This window comes from Mya arenaria, chromosome 11, assembly GCF_026914265.1.
Source record: "Mya arenaria isolate MELC-2E11 chromosome 11, ASM2691426v1".
In the NCBI taxonomy this organism is placed as follows: Eukaryota; Metazoa; Mollusca; class Bivalvia; order Myida; family Myidae; genus Mya; species Mya arenaria.
This window is the reverse complement of record NC_069132.1, coordinates 28,779,857-28,799,609: the sequence shown is the minus strand read 5'-3', so window position 1 is coordinate 28,799,609 and position 19,753 is coordinate 28,779,857. Positions and strand designations below refer to the sequence as shown.

General features: G+C 34.1%; 1 protein-coding gene across 1 annotated transcript; it reads right to left on the bottom strand.

Annotated features, from left to right (window-relative positions):
- Window positions 1–4,107: 4,107 nt before the first annotated feature.
- On the bottom strand, window positions 4,108–14,730 carry LOC128207632 (uncharacterized). Its single transcript, XM_052910668.1, has 5 exons — window positions 14,457–14,730; window positions 11,488–11,535; window positions 7,855–7,937; window positions 6,986–7,090; window positions 4,108–5,181 (listed from the first exon to the last, which is right to left on the bottom strand). Exons 1-5 carry the CDS (start codon window positions 14,560–14,562, stop codon window positions 5,071–5,073), a joined length of 453 nt encoding a protein of 150 aa, XP_052766628.1. The 5' UTR covers window positions 14,563–14,730; the 3' UTR covers window positions 4,108–5,070.
- Between the last annotated feature and the right edge of the window lie 5,023 nt (window positions 14,731–19,753).

The following is a 19,753-nucleotide window of genomic DNA, read 5'->3' as shown; positions in this document are numbered from 1 at the left end:
GACCGTACACCTATCGATTAGCCCTAAGTTATGTCTACATAGCAACGTACGCAATTTGCGGATATAACGCTACAACCATTTTTCGAACCAAGCACTTACGAAATATTATTCGAACCAAGCACTTCATCATTCTATACGCTTAATGTTTTTCTTTTCAGGCTGATAAACAAGCCATTTAACATCTGGAAACGCATACTACTCCTGTAGCATAGTACTATAAAGGTTGTATATGTATTCTTATAATGTACTACTAGTATACCACTTAATTTCAAGAAGAATTTTATTGAACAGTCCGAGCATCGTTATTTTTATGGTAAAACTCTTATTTTAAAACAATATAACACAATTTCTCCGCTCAGAGTTATTTGAAAATCATGATCTATTAAAACATTCATCGAAGATATGGATTTGAAGTTATATAAAAAATATATCAGGAAATGTTTCTCCAATGACTGCACCATGTTGGCGGTATTTTATTTTCGTCTATACATTAACTCGCATAATATAATGGCCATTTCTTTGTATATGTCACAATAATTCATTCCTAAGTACTATTTTGTTGTGATCGTTTATTTTAACTCATAACTAAACTCATGTATTTTCAATTAACAGGTATCATATGCATTTGACTTATCAGCACGGAAATGGTTGCCAGGCCGGAAAATGTACGACTGTGTCAACAGATAGAAACGCCTCGCTAAAGGGCAATCTGGGTGTGCGTTGGGAAAAAGCAAGTAGAAATGACTCGAAAGTGGTTACTACAAAATGGATAGGCTAAGAATAAATAACGATTTATCATAGTATTTATTCATTGTGAAGTGTACTGAATATCATTGTACATTGTATCTCTACTGAGTACAATATTTTCGCATATTTTAACGTTTAAAATAAACCAAGAGAATATATGTTGTTATACATTTTAGCTCTTAACATTATATGCGTCTGTCGAATTGTCTCTTATTGATCTGCATACCTTAAAATATTGTATTTTATAGCATCAAAACTATATCAATTAACAGTTAGCTTATAAATTTCTTATACTTTAAGAGTTTTAGTTTCGGGAATTGGCTGAGGAACAAATAATCAATTCGAATAAATGTTTATTATTTTCATTATTTTTATGACAAAAGCATGCAGTGTGAAAACAACACACATAACTAACGTAACAGTATGAGTGTATGTATAGAATGTGTATAAACCATTGTTTACATGAATATGCTATATTCATGTAATAAATATTGTATAATTATACTCTGACTTATGCAAATACATACAACCATGAACATATTACAGCAATTAAACCAAAATCGAGAACTGTATCATTAGCATAGTAATTACAAATCGCAAACATAAACTGAAGATTATCACAGATTGATATAACATTCAATTGGGTTAAGAATCGATCATCGCAAGCAGATAATAACATTAGCCTGTTTAAAAAATATAAAAAACAGTTCACTCAATCACTTATTTGCGCACTTCTGAACGCTTCAGGCCGGAACGTGAAGCGTATTCTTTACCACAGCTACATTTCCTCCCCTCGGTGGAATAACAGATCAACCACCAGATCTCGTCGAATGTGGTATTTAGCACCACAAATTTCAAATTCGATCTGGGTGTCTGTATGTACCATTCTCCGATGGTTAATAAATCCCCATTTGTGGCGAACGCTTTGTCACAGTCGGTACACTGGCTCTGCATTTCCTCACTATGGGCACGACCTCTGAGATATTATTAAATAACTATTTTAGGAATATTTGTATCCTGTATTTGCAAATTGCAACATTTAAAATATTTCTTTGTATTTAAGTTTATATTTTTTATGCATAAACATAAATGTAACGACTTCTAAATATGGCAATCTGAAACGGATAGTTTACCTGTGGCGTTTTGAGTGGCTTTGGCTAAAAAAAACATAAACTCACAGCATCTGTATGGTGCTGAGCCTGTATGTTTTCTTTAATGTATAATTAATGCGCCTTTGGTCTTGTATGATTTCCCACAATGTCGGCATAACATATTATACAACAATATAAAAATAATATAGTGCTTGGTTCGAATAATATTTCGTAAGTGCTTGGTTCGAAAAATGGTTGTAGCGTTATTACCCCAAAATGCGTACGTTGCTATGGTAACATAACTTAGGGCATATCGATAGGGCTACATGCAATGTTAATAAATAGCTCTGTAAACGAAATTGCGTATATAAATGACGAAATTTAGAAGAAAAAAATGGACAGTTCATGCTTGGTTCAAAGATTTCAGCAGCACATTTCGCCTTGATTAAAAACTTGTGACACGCATTCCAAGTAAACTACAGAACTGTCTGACAAAATGAAGGTACCATATTACAGGGAAAATTGAGCGCTGGAACATGGTTGATGTTAGGAAATTTAATTGTTTAATTATGGAGAGAAAATAAACAAAAATACATACCGTCTCACTGGGCGCAGCATTTTTTTAGTGCTTGGTATCAAAACAATGTATCATGTGATTACCGCCTCTGAATCAGGGTTAATGCAATCCGTAACCTGTTACATCGCTGCATCATTTACTTGTCACAAGTCAACAATAAGATGTGTGTTTAACTTGCACTTGATATACCGAAATAAATGATGACATCACTTCCCTTCACTACGATCAATCCCTCAATTACTTGCGGTTTGGTAAATGAAATACACGAAAAAAGCTTTCCGCGTCTTACTGACTTTGGAAATCATGGCGTTTATTATATAGCAAAAAAACGGAAAGTAATCTTCAGCTTGACGAAACCCTACCCATGCATGTTAATACATTCCAATTGTATTTAGTTGTGGAAGCTAAACAATAACATAACTTCATAACGAGTATAAACAAGATTGCAATAGTGCGAATGTCATCGTTTGTCTTAATTTCTCTGTCAAACAAGAGACGCATTCCTCCACAATTATAAGGGATGTGCCCTCCTTTTGTTACGCAAGATTCAGCGCCGAAAAGTCCACATTAAGTGCTCGCAGTGTAAGAACGCAGGTACGCAGATAATAAATAACACCAAAAATACTCGGTAAGAACGATACTTTATATATATATATATATATATATATCGCAATCAGGGGATTTGTTTTAAATCCAGTTCAACATTTAAATTACTCACGAGAATGTAACATTTCAGACCAAGAAATTTGATTTCATTTTGAAATCATGAATATCAGAACAAAGTCGATCCGCAATAAATAAGAATTCTACGTCCCCAATGACTTTGACCTTGACATTTTGACCCCGATCACAATAGGGGTCATTTACTGACCATGACCAATGTGCATACCAAGTTAGAAGACTGAGACTACACCGCGTCGTTCAACTCTATAAAAGTCATCATTACCTTAACCTTTGACCATAAAATCAATAGGGGTCATTCACTGATCGTGACCAATGTGCATACCAAGTTAGAAGACTGAGACTACAGCTCGTCGTTCAACTCAATAACAAGTCGTTCAAAAGAAACGCCCGTATTTGTTTTTAGTAAATGTCACCATTACCTTGACCTTTGATCATAAAATCAATTGGGGCCATCTTCTGATCATGGCCAATGTGAATACAAGGTTTGAAGACTATACAGCAAGTCATTCAAAAGTAATTGACCGGATACGAAAGTGTGACGCGACAACGACGATGCATGACCAACATATCCCTACGAGTCAGCCATGCTTCGCAGGTAATCAGAATACAGGTTTCTGCTGCTATGACTGTTTATCAAGAATGATTACTTGTTGCCCTCCAGTAGACGGGCTAATATATCAGGAGCAAGTGTTTGTGAGGTCAAAAGTCAATGTGCCTACAGCAAGACCATCACTTAAACCGTCCTCTGTATTAAAACTATATACTATTTTATTTTAATCATACGCCATCAATGGTTATTTTAAACAATATTCCTAGGACCGGAGATGGCCATGCCCTTGGGCTTATATTTACTATAAAACATGTACACCTAAAAGTTTTTTTATTAGTTATTTTCACTCAGATTTATTTTAAATTGTGCCCCGTTTTCAGGAATGGCCCGAGTCCAAGATTTCATATACTAAGAGAGCGATTCAACGCAGTCTCATAAATTCAAGAAACAATTAGCCGTCCGAGACGGACAATCGCGTCCGTTTCATGTTTAATGTTTCAATTAAAATCAATATGTCCCTCTGAATGTTAGTTCTACTAGCCCATCCGAGGAACTCATAACATATATACTCCGTGTGTGTATACCACGTGATAAATTGCGTCATAAATGCTACCTCGGAAGGCAATATTTTGCTTCAAATGAAGACTTTAAACAAAGATAACTTTCCTATTTATTCACCATTTTAAATGAACCATAGCACAGTCTACGCCGCTTACAGAGCCTCGCATTCGGTCTTTTACCTGTTTGATTGAGAGTGAAGTTACACTTCGACAAACCGTTTTCACAATACGGCCGTCTGACACTGTCAAAACATTATTTTGTAGACAGGTTTGTAAACCTTATCCGGTAATAAAACGAAGGCGTGGCTCTTTACGCGGCATATACTGCCATTTTTTTCATTTAAAATTGTGAAATAAGTTTTCCTTTTAAGCAAAATGCCTTCTGATGTAGCATATATGACGTAATTTATCACGTGGTATACACACACTGAAACTGTATAAAATGAATTGTAAAAGGAGACTTGATGACTTCAACATGCAATGGTGTACACAATGTATTCATCTCTAAGCTAAAGAAAGCAAAACCCTTCTGGAATAGAACAGACCAGACAGCAAGATCCTTTGATTTAAGCCATTCATATAAAACTATTTCTCATAATATGCAAACACACAAGGAAATTGACAAACGCAAATATGCATGTCAAGATTAATAAAAGAGCTCGAGTCAATAAGTATGAAGACGAAACACAGGATATGTATAACGGATTGTTGCATGCATTACTACTTATAGGATTTAACAATGATTTTATCTTAACAACATTTGAATTACTCCAATAAATTAATGTGTCAAAGTTCCACAGGTTGCTGACACATTCAAGTCTGCCGGAGCTCCCCACCTCGTCCCCGATGTATCTTCCTGTTTCAATAACACAGGTTTGGTTCTGGTAAATCGTCAACCATTTCATGCGGTTCTGGTGTAGGTGGAGTTTGAATAAGCACTGGAGCAAGTGGCAAAGCTTGCGCAACTTGCCGCTACAATATAGACGAAGAATATTTGCAAACCCAGTTTAGCTCTTTCATGATCAGAAATGAAATAAAAAATCAATCGAAATTAAGTTTTATATATATAGCTATCAATAGTTCGTACTTGTATGATAATTATTGTAAGCGAGTATTTATCCAATAATGCTGACCGGGAACAGATTATTCAACGTTTCTCATTCAGTTAAATTCATTCAAAATTACGATCTTCTTGAAGATATGCAGCAATGGAATAAGCAATTACTAAGAGTATTTACTAAGAGAATTTTTCAAGAATATGTTAAAATTAAACATAAAACACGCTTTATATTCAAAATAATGTGGGTGTTTTTTGTGAACTGCAACGATTAATTACTCTGTATTCAAGAAATAGGGAAGACGCATATAGTTCTGTAGGATATTTCAATGGTGTTTAAATTTTAATTTAATAAATTGTGCACGAAAGTACAAAACGTGTTCAAGGGTCATGTGCTTATTACACATGTTAACTATTCCTTTCATTTTTGCTTTAAACAATGGCAAATCACAGTCTCATTGTAATTTTATTTCAATTTAACGTGAAATCGGAATTTACTTAAGTATGTGAAAATCATATTTCGTGTTCCAAAACTGCTGTTTTTAACTGAAGAACGAGAACTTTTGTCAGACGTGCGATTTTAACGTCACACCCTGAAAACACATTACAAGGTCGCAAACGTTAAAAATAGAAAAGTTCGCTGTGTTTACCATGGGGAGCTGGGGTAGCCTTACACAAATCAAAACTTGATTGCCTCCAATAATGAAGATATGTGAATAGGAAAATAAATATATATATTGAGAAAAACAAATACAAAAGGAACTGATAATAAATATGAAACAAATAATCAAAGTGTTCAGTGTGATAAATACCTTAACGAAACTAAACAGACGGTATTTGGAATGACCACAGGATAAATGATGTTTACAATAGAAAGAAAACACAACATAACCCGTATGCAATATGCAGATAGACACGTAATTATACGTTGCTTGGACGACTTGAAAATATATAACGATGGTGTATCGAAAAACAGCAACATATGGTAGGTCGTTAACTAATTATACATATGCCTTAACATCAATCATAGTTATACAAAGAGAAGTAAGTTTCCATGCATTTAACAACGAAAGAGTACGCAACGTTACGTAGACGGTAAGCCGTTTAGGAGCTAGGGACACGACGGAGGTGAACTCTCGGTTATTTCATGGAAACCATTGACTAAATAGGAGCAATAAAGAGAGTAAAGACATTATTAATGTTTAAGCTAAATTAAATATTTGTTTCCTTTATGAATTATGGTGTGATTCTTCTTTTAATATTGATTTAAATGGATATCAATCCCATATTTGTTATCGTAAATTAAACATATTTTGGTTTTAGTTATGTTTATGATGATATTCACAATATTAATATTAATATGTTTATGACAGATGTATAATATAACGTTTGAACAAGATCGTTATGGTACTTTAGATAAAAGCAAAAAGTTAGATATGTATAGACATTTTAAGACTAGTCTTGAATATGAAAGTTATCTGGACATTTTTACTGTTTTTCTTTTGTAGACTACGACCGTCTGTGCCATGGCCACTAAACGCCAGCACAACCACTTAACGGTGGTGCGAAGAAAATGAGCTGTCGACACTTGAGCATGGTGTAGTTGTGCCCTGTGTTTACTTCTACAAACGTGAATGTGATTTATATTTTATTTAATAATTTTATTATACGGAAAATTTTCGAAATCAGTGAATTTCGAGTACCGTGTATATTACTTACGCGGGAACCCAACGAAACTGATAAGTGGTGGCGCTGTTGCTCTAGTGGTTGCTCTAGTGGTTGCAATGTCTTATAATAAAGGACCTGTCGAGTACGTGTTGCACCCTAAAAAAAGAAAGGTTTTGACTTGTAACACATAGCTTAATTGGCGAGAAAAGTGTTCATTGGAGCTCAATGTCTTAGTGAAAGTCATGCGCCGATTTATGTCTGTAGCATTTGTAGCATGCATCCATAGGCATTAAAATATACTACTCTCCTTATATACTTAAAAATGCGTAAAATCGTGTTACTATGCATACTCGTTGACATTGATCAATATAAACATATTATGTGTTGTTGACGATGTACATTTTACAAGTCGAAATAAAACTGTCTGTCTGTTAAGTACGCATCTCCATCAGAGCTATCAAGTAATGAATGGCGGTAAAAAGGCGCCAAGGAGTCGGAAACAGAGACCAATGGCACCAAGGCTAACAAGTTCGGTTACAAGGTCATTTGAACAAAGGTAGTAGCAGCCTTTTTTTTTTCTTTTAAGAAAGGGGGATATAAAAATTACTCTAGTCAAGTGTTTAGTGTCGCTGTAACATTCATACTAAGTGCTGTGCCCTTAACACCACCCCCTTTAAAGGCAAATCCCAAGTAAGCTCTTCATATAAGCTACGTACATACCAAATTTGTTTTCTATTAATCAATCGTTAATTAAGTTTTCTATTTTAGTAACAGTGACCTTGACCCTACCCCACACAAAAACAATCCCAAGCTAGTTCTTCACTTGCTACATACACACCGATGTTTGATGCCCGCCCGCCGAACAACATTCTCATTCCGTATTTCGGTTTTCGTTGAAAATCTGGTAAAATAGAATATACCTTTGGCGTTGGAAGTCGTTTAAGCGCTGCGGCAGGAGCGGCAACGCATGCCCTGACTCTCGATGCTTTCCCCCCACTTGGTTCTGAAATTATTTTACACACTGGAAACTTAGATATTGTAGTGATTATTTATCGAACAAGAGTTAGTAAATATGCTCACACCTTACAAGATTGAAGAGTATATATGTGTTTCCCCCACCTAAAATAGATGGGGATGAATATGAGCCCTGGGGCTACTAACTCGAACCAACCTTAGACCCTTAAAACACATACCTTTACGCTATTCGGGAATTTCTTTTCACTAACTCGACACCGTCGTAAGCTAAGATATTATCGTAAATGTCTCCTTATCCTAATAGGACTCCATCGAGCTCTTAGTGCTCCATAAGCGCTTTTTAATATGATATTAGGGTAATACCGCTAAGTAAATAAAAACATGACGGAAACGTTAGTAGGAAGATTGTAGTTGGGGATTCGAATATCCAACTTCATATTAGTAGGTAGTTGGTTATTCCAATATTCAACTACCTGCAAGTTGCCAGTTTGGTATTCGAATAGTCAACTTCATAGTTGTTAGATGTCGATATATAGCTACAAGTTGATAGTTAGGGATTCAGATTTTGTTTTATGGTTGAGAGGTGCACACGGAAGAGACCACTTGCCAAATGTAATTTTTTGCATGTACACAAATATCTCTTTGTGAGAAAAACTGTATATTTTAGTGTGTTTTTTCTCCATTCGCCAGTTGGATATTCGAATATTTACAGTTGGTTATATGCAAAAATATTCAACTACCAACCAGTTGGTAGTTGGGGGTTCAGATTTTGTCTTGTGTTATAGTTAAAAGGTACGCATTTAAAGAAATCAAACAGTTATTGTATTTTAATTCAGGTACACATAAGTATCTTCGTATCAAACACTGTTTCAAATCACTATTATTCGTATTATTCGACCATTTCCAGCAAATATCCAACAACCAACCAGTTGGTAGTTGGGGATTAAGATAATACCTTGTTCTCTAGTCAAATGTTGTTTATGAAAAGAAATATCACGTATTTTGACTGTTAACCCACGTACGCGTATGTGTATTCGGTACATTCACTGTTTTCATTCACTGTTTTTCGTACATTAGCCATTTGATTATTCGAACATTTCTAGATGGTTATTCGCAATTATTTGACCACCAACCAGTTGGAAGTTAGGGACTAGAATTTTGTGTATTTTTTATTAGAGGTAAACATGTTGGAATCATACCTTGAAGTTTTTTATGCATGTACACACATACATTTAGCATGTGGTTTCTTTATATGTGAACCTTGAGACCAAATATAAATTAAAATCTGCTCGAATTCTACAAGTATTCATCAATAACATATGTCTGTAAAACTTTACTTGGAGTATATGTTGGCAATAAACTAACCTGGCACAATCAAATTGTCTATGTCTGTAGAAAATGAATAACAAAATTGCCCTATTAAAGAACATAATATACTACCTCACACCTGACGTGAAAGTCATGTTTTTATCGTATATATATATTACCCATATATGACTACTGTTGTCTGGGGCAAAGAAACATGTTACTATGTGAATAAGATAAATATATACTACAGAAAAGAGTTGAAAAAAATAATAATAAATATACCGATGCGAACACCATCGGCAGAGCTATTCTAAGAATTAAAATGGCTGAGTTTTTCAGACCGATGCATATATCTATGTGCTGTCCTGGAATATAAAATTGTGAATAACAAGGCCCTATCATATTTGACAGATATTGTAACGGTCTCTGACAATTAAACATACCAGTTAAGAACAGTATCAAACATGGATTTTGTCTTACAGATAACACCTCGTACTAAATACATGGAAACATCATTCACAAATTATAGCAAAAATATATGGAATGACATGCCTTTACATATTCGTAACTTGAAAACCCTTAAAACGTTCAAAGGAAATTATAAGCTTCATTTATTGTGTGAATGATAAGTTATTTTACATGTTCTTTAACATATGTTAATTTTTAATTTATAGTCATGTACTTTGAGTGTCTGTCAGTGAATATTTAAGTATAATTGCATTTATTTACGGAATGTAAATGTATCTTTCTAGTTTTAACATTGACAGGTGAATTTTTTCAAGAATAATGCTTTTTTTTATTTTTATTATTATTATTATTATTATTATTATTATTATTATTATTATTATTATTAACCAACTGGAGAATGTAGAAAAAACTCAAATAAAACAGTGATTGTCACGAATATACATCTGTGTATATGCATAATAAGTACTTTAAGGTGAAATTGTTTCGAATGTGTACCGGTTTAATCATGAAACAAGACAAAATCTGAATCCCCAACTATCAACAAGTTGTTGGTTGGATATTCGCATAACCAACTGGCTATGTTTGAATAACCTACTGGCGAATGTGCAAATATAAGCGATTTAACAGTAATTATCACGAAAATACCCGCACAAAAACAGTACTGAATGTAATGGTCAATTTTAACAGGCATAGAATTTTAGTTAAAAAGTAGTTAAAAACGTGTCGCAGTATACGCATTTATTAAACACAAATTTGAGGAAATGAAGGAAACAGAACACTGGACTTCAGTAAATTATGTCAAAAAATGTTAAAAAAAAAGAAAGAAATGTTTTATAAATTTAAATAAATATATAATTGGAATTAACAACTTACCGTTTATTACCGGTTATCCCGTTTATCAAACATTTTACTGATCTTTGAAGCTGAATGTTCGAACATTTGCTTTCATACCATACAAATTACAGACAAAAACAACTGTTCGAACATAAATAGAATTTTATATCATCGTTCAAATGTATTTTGAACTGTTTGCCGTTGTGGTACGTAAAATGAGCTTCCTGGAGAATTTTGAAAATATGTCAACAAACTAGCGTGGCATTTACTCTTTATCTGGAAAACAAACATTTTAAAGCGAAACAGACTGGTCTCTGACAGTAAGATGACTGAATATTAACTTACTATATAAAAAAACACGCGTACATGCAGGCTTAAACTAAGAAGAATAGTTAAAATCCAATGAGTATCCACATTTGTATTGCTAACACATTTGACCTTCCAATTTTTCATTATTTAAATAGCGGCGTAGTAATTTGGTTATGTATTCATGCCACTCTTAAAATTAAAAAGTGTTTTCATTATTTTTTGGAAAATATGTGCACTAATATTACTTCATTGTTAACTGTTTATAAAGCTTTGCAATAAAAAAACGAGCGAATATTAAGCTATAAGAATGAATAGCAGAGATCTATTTCTCAGCAAACCGAAAGTAGAAAAGTTGACAGCTATAATTATGCATGAGGGGCGCCCCACGGGTAGCGGCGTAAAGCCCACCCTTTTCAAAAAAGGGGGTAATTCAGGAATAAATTAAAAAAATTAAACTCCGAAAATAAGCATAAAAGAAACAGAAAATTTGTTTATTTTAGTGTAAGATCGTATTTAATTTCACTCGTGATCATAAAAAAACTACATTTTCACTCGTGGCTTCGCTTTTGGTATTTTATAGTTCCAGCGATCACCTTGACGACAAAACACGTGACAGGCGTCTGGTGTGTATCCCTGGTAACAATTATGAATGCACTTACGGTATTGATCTGTTTCACTAAATATCCGGAAGCGACGATCATCGTAGCCTGCAAATATTAATAGAAAAGAAAGACTAGCATACTTATTTATCCGTTCAAATAGACCATCTTGTTTAAACACGATAATAAGAGTCTTATTTCACCTAGGTAATATATTGTAAAACAGTATAGCGACACAAGTGTACGAAATTGTACAAAGGTGTCCTGCTCTACCCTTTTCGATTTGTCGGTGTAAATGTAGCGAATACTTCAGTTTTTTATGAAAAAAAAAAAGGAATTATAGAATGGTAAGCGTATGTTATAGGGGCTTCACAGGACAGTTAATTCAGGTTCTTGTGGATATCGAGTTTAATTTGAAAGAGAGGTGCAGAAAACACGGTATTTCTACCTTATGATATGACAGAAGATCACACTAAATATTTTAGCATTCACCATTTAGATAGTTACCATTTGTATAGAAACAATAATCTATATTATGTTTTATCTGTGTTTATTTTGTTTCTCTTTTCCTTCTTTTTTTCCCATGTATCAGTGTGACCATATTAATTATTATTTGGCATATCATGTTTTGTCAAGAAACTGTTATTTACATGTTTACGACAAACAACTCTGTCTGTCTGTCTGTCTATCTGTCTGTCTGTCTGTTAACATAAGTGGAAAGTTTCCGGTCAACTGTTCATGTCTTAATCTAAGAGTAATTGGACTTTTTTGGTTGTATGCTATTGCTAAAGAGTGTTTTTGTCCATCCGTTAAATATTTTGAATATAGTTTGCAGGTCATTATATTAATATATCATTCTTTTAATCCATGACAAGTTAGTTTCCAAATGTATCAATATTAACTTTTTCTTCACATAACATTATTGCAAATACCTTGTAATCTTTCCCTGATACATTATTTAGTCTGTATCGTTAAATGATTTGCTTTAATCGTGATCGTAATTAATTGCCTACCTAAATATTATTTGCATATTATTTGCAAATTATTACTTGAATGCTCAACTTCAAGATAAAAAGACACCATTTCCAATCTAAAGTCTATCTGACTGTAAAGAACAATTGGTTCAACTAGAATTTACTTTAATGTATCAAGTGTGTGTGTGTTTCGTGTGTTATTTGTTCTTAAACGGTTCTTTGTAGATAAACGAAAACATGTGCTTGACTTTTAACAAGCGCTGTTATGCTAAATGTGGATTCTATTGTATTCCTTCTACAAATAAAAAAAATGTTTAGTGGTGTAATCGCATTAACAGTAACGTTGTCCTCAATGAGTATTTACGCGCATTAAATCCTTTGTTGTGACAGTCATCACTGTCTGCCTCATCATTCGTATCTAAATGAAGATATTCACTCGCACTACTTGTATGTACGTAGCTCTAACAAATTTCTAGCAAGCTCTTCGTATTCGTTCTTCTAAATAATATATTTCCTTTATGTACAATTTTACCACTTTTATGCGATTTTGGATCCAAATTCGGTAAAACATCAATAGGTCTAGAGCCGCTAAGTGACCTAGTGGGTAAACCAGCGGTTAAACCAACGAGTAAACCAGTGAGTCTATCATAATACTCATATGTTACACTACGAATATTGTGCTTGTTTCCATTATATTATTTACTTAGTAGAATTAATATTTGTTTAATATTGTATTTATTTCACAAAATTTAATCATTGCAGGGCGTTAATGAGGACTTTTGCTGTGATTTTTTTCTGATTTTGATAGAAATAATAATAGCAATTTTCCTACCTTGACTGTTTGGATAGATCTATAAGTGGAGATGAAATATTGAAGGCGATTGGTAAACTTAAAATAACAAGGCATGTTCCATTGATAATATTTTGTATGAGTATTTTAAAGCCAGTTTCCCGATTTTAATTAAGCCCTTCCATTAATGTTCAATACCAGTCTTGAAAGGGAAACACTTCCAAAGTCCTGGGCTAACGAGGCAAGAATTCCCGTAAATAATAATGGAGATCAGGCGGATCCCAAAAGGTATAGTGGTATTACGTTGATCAGTTGCTTTACGATATTATTCACAATTATTTTAAACGGGAGGCTTAAAAATGGACTAAGGGGTTTGATGTTCTTATTGATGCTCGTTTTGTCTTTAAAAATAATTGAACTTCCGTTGACCCGATCTTTATTTTACTATCGCTGATTCAAAGGCAGTTTAATTCTAAGCAGAAGCTATACTGCTGTTTTGTTGACTTTCAAAAAGCATATGACTGCATTGATGAGAGTAGGATGTGGTATAAACTAATAAAATCAGGTAACGTTGGTAAGTTTGTGGCTCTGTTACGTTCAATGTACGAAGAAGTGAAGCTCTGTGTTAAACATGTAGGTACATTGTCTGATTTCTTTGATAATAATGTCGAATTATTTCAAGGAAATCATATACCAATAGTTATAACGGAGCCTAACATATATATGTGACGATGAGCTGTCTGTTAATGAGTCAAAAGTAAATTTTCTTTTCTGTCTATGAAGCTGCATACACATGACTTAACCTCTAACGTTAAACAACTATTGCGCATTTATATGAAGAATGTTTATCAATCCGTCTGAAAATACAAATGAACTTCTTCATTCAGAAAACATTTCGTTAAAATCAGCATGCGCAGACTAATGAAAAGGTTGGCGTTAACAGCGTTAACAACCTCATCAAATTTAACAATGGAACAGTACTTCGTTTTGTAGTTGCTTATTTAAATTGGAATTGAACTCGCTAATAACATTGTATGTTTACCACAGTATATTTAAACAAGTTCGTATACCTCTCGTCTAAAGACTACTGCTTAAATCTTTAATCAATACGTGTAGTCTATTTTTACCTGTGCATAATGTCCTTTAAATATAATTTAAAATTAATTCAGTACACTGGTAAATTTATGTTTATTACAAGGCAGATTTCCTTGACCGTTTTGTAAGTTCTACTAATAGTATCATCATGTTTAAGACAACATTATTACCTGGGTGTCCAGTTTCATGTGGAACAGGGTTCCTATTCACACGCGAATCCGTCCCTTCAAATCCAAGCACAAGCAGTAAAACTACGTACAGAATTTTGAATTCCATATTTAATGAAAAATCTGTCCAGCAAAAATGTGTCCTTGCTGCTTGCCACTCGTGTTGACGATGACACAGTATACTGTTTTGCTATTCTTATTTTCCGAAATTGCTATTTTCGTTCTGTCTAATTAGATTGACCAAATCGGAACACCTCGGCCATAATCCAACATAATCGGAACACCTCGGCCATTACCCAACAGAAATGACCTCGGAATTAATACGATTTTACTGAAAGAAATAGCCCATCATGGCGGACCAAGGAGATGTTCAAACAACAAAGCGAATATAGAATGCTGGGCTAACTATTGCCACCTTTTGTGTGTAAGCGTTATTTCACCACAGCCGTGTAAAACTGTTGACTGTAACCTAAAAGTTGTTTCCCCTTTTATTTTAATTGCCAAATCGTTAAACCTGTATACATTCCTACTCGATTTTTTTAAGGTTATTTATAAAATATCGTTGTTATTTTATATAAAAGAAACATATTAAAGACTGAAATACTGGTAAAAGTGTTTTATGATTGATGTAAATCACTAATTTGTTTGTGTTACTTTTAAAGCTGCACGCTCTTATTAAAGTCGGTCTTAAAAAAAGGCAAAATTAAAATGCATAGTGAATATCGCAAGCCAGATTCATCTTTGAAAGTCATTTTATAAGAATATTTTTTACCAAAAAGAATGCTGATTGCGACCAATCAAAGTGCTTGGTTTTCAACCAATCGACGCTCAGTTTAAAGACGATTTTTTGGAATAGGGCACTTGTATTGTCACATAACCATCTTAGTAAATGAAATTGCTGATAAAATTGCAAAACAAGCACCAAGACAAGGTTCACGAACATACATCAAATTAACGCCCCCAAAGCATACAGCTGGATAAACAAACTAACAAAAAAAAAAAAAAATTGTAACAGACTTTGAAATACATGTATATAAACTTGAGCGCAATTTTGAGTATGGGGAAATCCACACTACAATCAAAACATACAGTACAAAAACACTAAAACATACAGTCTACACAAGACTTAGATTAAAAACTAGCATGCTAGCTGCTGAAAACTATACAAATAATGACGGCTGTAACCAATGCGGTGAAAGGAAACATGTAACCACATTTTCTTTAAATGCCCATTGTTTGAAGAACAACGGGATAACTAAAAATAGATCTTGTAAAACTAAATATGCCAGTCATTTTGATAGGTATCACCTGCTGTTTCCCGAACCTGATGTTACAGAGAAAGTAAGAAGAGCAGTAGTTGCATACTTGTCGAAAACAAAATACCTAAAAAAGATCTAATACCACACAAAAAATGATGGTATGTAAAGAACAGGGTTCTGTGTAAGTTAATAACACTAGTCAATCAACAAATCTCAAAAGCAATAACCTTTGTAAGCGATCCGTGCCCAGTATGGGCGCACGTAAAGTCAAAGTTACAACGATACTCAAGTAATAAATTCAAAATAAACTTAAGAAAACAAGCACGATTCATTGTGTACGCCGAGAACCACTTATTTGGGCCCTTTTCAAAAGGGTGGTTATACAATGACTGCTTTTAATATAAATATATTTCTGAGTAGGTTATGAGTAGGTTCATAACCTTAATCAAACTAAAAATAGAAAAGAGTAAAAAAGGCTCAAGACCCTTTTTAAAAGGGTGGTAATACATCATCCCGTTGAGGTAGAAAACATGATTTCCTAATACATGTAATACTTACCTAACTATAAACGCATTAATTTGAAATTTTCAAGACACGCGTGCTATCCAATTTCTAAATTACAACAAGTTAAGACCAAATAAATAAAACCATATCCAATATTCACATGCAGCTGCGGGATCACTCTAGATGTCATTCATCGTAGGGCCCGCGGTAATTCTGGTTCAAAATTACTCGTTTTGCGAAAATCCCACAAACCGGTGGAAATAAATCTCTTTGGCCTCAAAAATGTTACAGTCACAATTGGGGATGTGGCAGAGTCAAGCCATAATGCAGCCATTATATGGTGCGAGATAAACTCAACAACGACAATAGGGCACTTGTGTCAAAGTTCGATGCACCAGGCATCTGCGATGTCGGGTCGCGTTTGAGGGTTCACTGACGTTATGTATCACTACGCTCTCCCTTTTGATTATTGTCTGTTAGCGAATTTGAATAATCAAAGTAGTACCAGACCAGGACTGCTCACAATGTACTATAACGTGAAAAATAGTTATCCTAGCCAGGCATTCTAACCAGTGACAGCAGCTTTTGTTGTTGTTGAATTATACGAAAACAACAACATAAAAAGGCAGCAAGATTAGCAGAATGCATGACATGTTGTAGTAATGTAGTATATATATATATATATATATATATATATATAATATATATATATATAACCAAAGTAATCGATTAAATGATATACAACGGTCAATCAAGTCTGCAAAAAAACTGACATGTCAATGCTACTTTCGGACTACATGGATCTTTATGACCACTTTATGCAAGTTCAAGTGAAGTTATTTTGCAGAAAGGCCACCCATAATGATTTCCATAATGAAATAAGTCGTGTTTCTACCTTTCAGGTGGCCCCCGCATTGCCAATTGAATGGGGTTTTTTTTCGCGCCGCAAATAGCGGGAAATGGGCTTTACCTAGGATGTCCCCGAGGTGCAGGGGCATTAGGCGGGGATTTTACCAGCTGTTTGTTCCCGCCGGGCGGGGATTTTATCTGGGATTGGCTGGACCGAAAGTCAAAGTTTCCGCTATTCCCAGGACCTGTGGGGGCGTGGTTACAATTCACTGGTGCATTACACAGTGAGATTTTCAAAAGCTTTCGATAATGTTGACGGTTATAAAATGAAGCTTGAAACCTGTGTACATAAAACAAATCTGAGTTGCAAAAACAAGTGTATAGACGATGAAAAGGGACATGCAGAGGACGCAGTACTTCAATTAACAACAAGTGAAACCGATGCTATAGTTCAATGAAGAACAAAAACGAAGAAGGACAAAATACACAAACTGTGAGTGAATGCAAAAATATCTCACAGTTATGTATTTTCAATGCAATTCAGACGATTTTCATGCGATAAATCACGAAAAACGCTTACTTGAATTATTCCTGTCATAGTCAAAACTCATAATCCATATACATTATTTTATTTAAATCATTTACATGGATGTGAAAATCTGATTTTAATTAACAAATATATACTTTTTTGTGACCTTACATTATTATAAATTAGAACATAAATCTAAATGTCAAACAAATGTGATTCAATTAAATGTTAACTGAGTTTTCTTGCCCCTAAAGGTATGTGCACAAGTATATGTGCTTGGGATTTAACACTTAACGCATAAAAGGGATTCAAATCGAAATATAAGTGAATCACAAATTTTTATCAAAATTTTACAAAAATAAATGTTCTTAGATGTACAAATAAATTAGAACATAAATCTAAATGTCAAACAAATGTGATTCAATTATGTTAACTGAGTTTTCTTGCCCCTAAAGGTATGTGCACAAGTATATGTGCTTGGGATTTAACACTTAACGCATAAAAGGGATTCAAATCGAAATATAAGTGAATCACAAATTTTTATCAAAATTTTACACAAATAAATGTTCTTAGATGTACAAATAATGAGTATTCCTATTTTAAGTATATTGAACATTATACTTATACTATGTACGGTTACATACGACGATGAGTACGTTTGGAGGGTTTAGATATTCTACTTAAGGTAACCTTTGTATAACACAATTCTACAATATGCATAAATACAGCAACATTAAGGGAAATTGTCACTCACTTTGTATTTCGACTCTTATGTGTCTAAAATAAATCTCTCAGTAATGAGGGATACATTTTATGTTATGCCGCTGCTTTGCTAAATTTTAGAAAATAAGTATATAGAAAATAACGTATTACACTACTGTTGATAATTGTAGATTGTGTGAGGTCATGGCAGATTGCAACGGGCAACTGATAAGCCCCGCCGAATTTGGACACTGATCGGTCTATCGGATATGGATCGGCTGGCTTGACTGGCAGGGAAGGCCTTGTCATGTCAATTTACAATGTAGTTATGCTTATGGTAGGCATGATGAGCATGTTCATTTATTTATTTCAACTATCATTTTGTGAATGTTTACATAATTATTGTACAATGAAATAAAACAATGCAAGAAATGTAAGTTTGAACATGAGAGCTACCTTTACATAAAATACGTACAGTGTTTTCACAAGAGACCATTTTCCGATCTGTGGAACAATTAATACATTAGAAATTGTTTAAATTGCTTGTTTCGATAGTATGATTTTTTATTGTACGTCAGGAAAATGTTGAAATCGCATATCTAGGCCTATAGGAATCACCATCGCATTATCTTCATTATCAAGTTTTCATCATCGTACTATCGCGTTTTCATCATCGTACTGTCGCGTTTTCACCATCGTAGTTTCGTGACTTCGCGTTTTCACCATCGTTCTATCAAGTATCGCGTTTCAGATCAACACATTCACAAGCGATGGCCGTAATGGCATTCCGTAGTTTTACGCTTTGGTTTTATTCCGTTTTGGTCAGGTATTGTAGGTTTTGGACGACTTCTTTAGCTCTCTAGAAAGTTAACCGCTTGTTTATTCAAAGTAAAAGAAGTAATCCCCACACCCAAGAACTGCAATATGGCTTGACCAGCTGAGATGCGATCAAGAATTGAGTTCAAAGTTGCTGCAATTCCAGTCACATCTAGATATCAGAAGTATTGAAACAATGTTCTAGTAGTATACAAGTAATCACTGTTGCAAAACTTAAGCTCCTTTAAATAGAGATGGCCGTGTAAAGTAGCTGCCCAATGTACCGACACACCTGATACACGTTTCCATGTGTCTTTTGAACAAATAGTGAGCACTCCAAATGTCACGGTACCATTTCATTCGAGTGCCAGGAAAGAAAGCTACCGAATTCAATTGTCAACGTCTTCTTTCAGTATGACACGTTGAAGGATCATGCTACCATGCACAACCGATGAGGTACTGAGCACTTTGGGCAGTTATGGAATACGATACAATACAAATGAATACAAATTAAGACGGAGAAAATAACTCAAACTATTTCCTTACCACAGCTGTTGGCATTTTGTATGCAGTCTGACATACATGTTGTGGTCCTTTACTATGTTTGTTTAAAGAATAGCCATGTTGTCCAAAGTGGCCCT

Bases quoted from the DNA above. Each gene is read 5' to 3' on its own strand.
- LOC128207632 (XM_052910668.1), bottom strand. From the start codon at position 14,562: ATGGAATTCAAAATTCTGTACGTAGTTTTACTGCTTGTGCTTGGATTT. The intron at 11,536-14,456 runs GTAATAATGTTG...TAATATTTGCAG, and splicing joins ACATGAAACTGGACACCCAG to GCTACGATGATCGTCGCTTC. The intron at 5,182-6,985 runs GTAAGTAATATA...TCTATATTGTAG, and splicing joins CAGTTTCGTTGGGTTCCCGC to CGGCAAGTTGCGCAAGCTTT.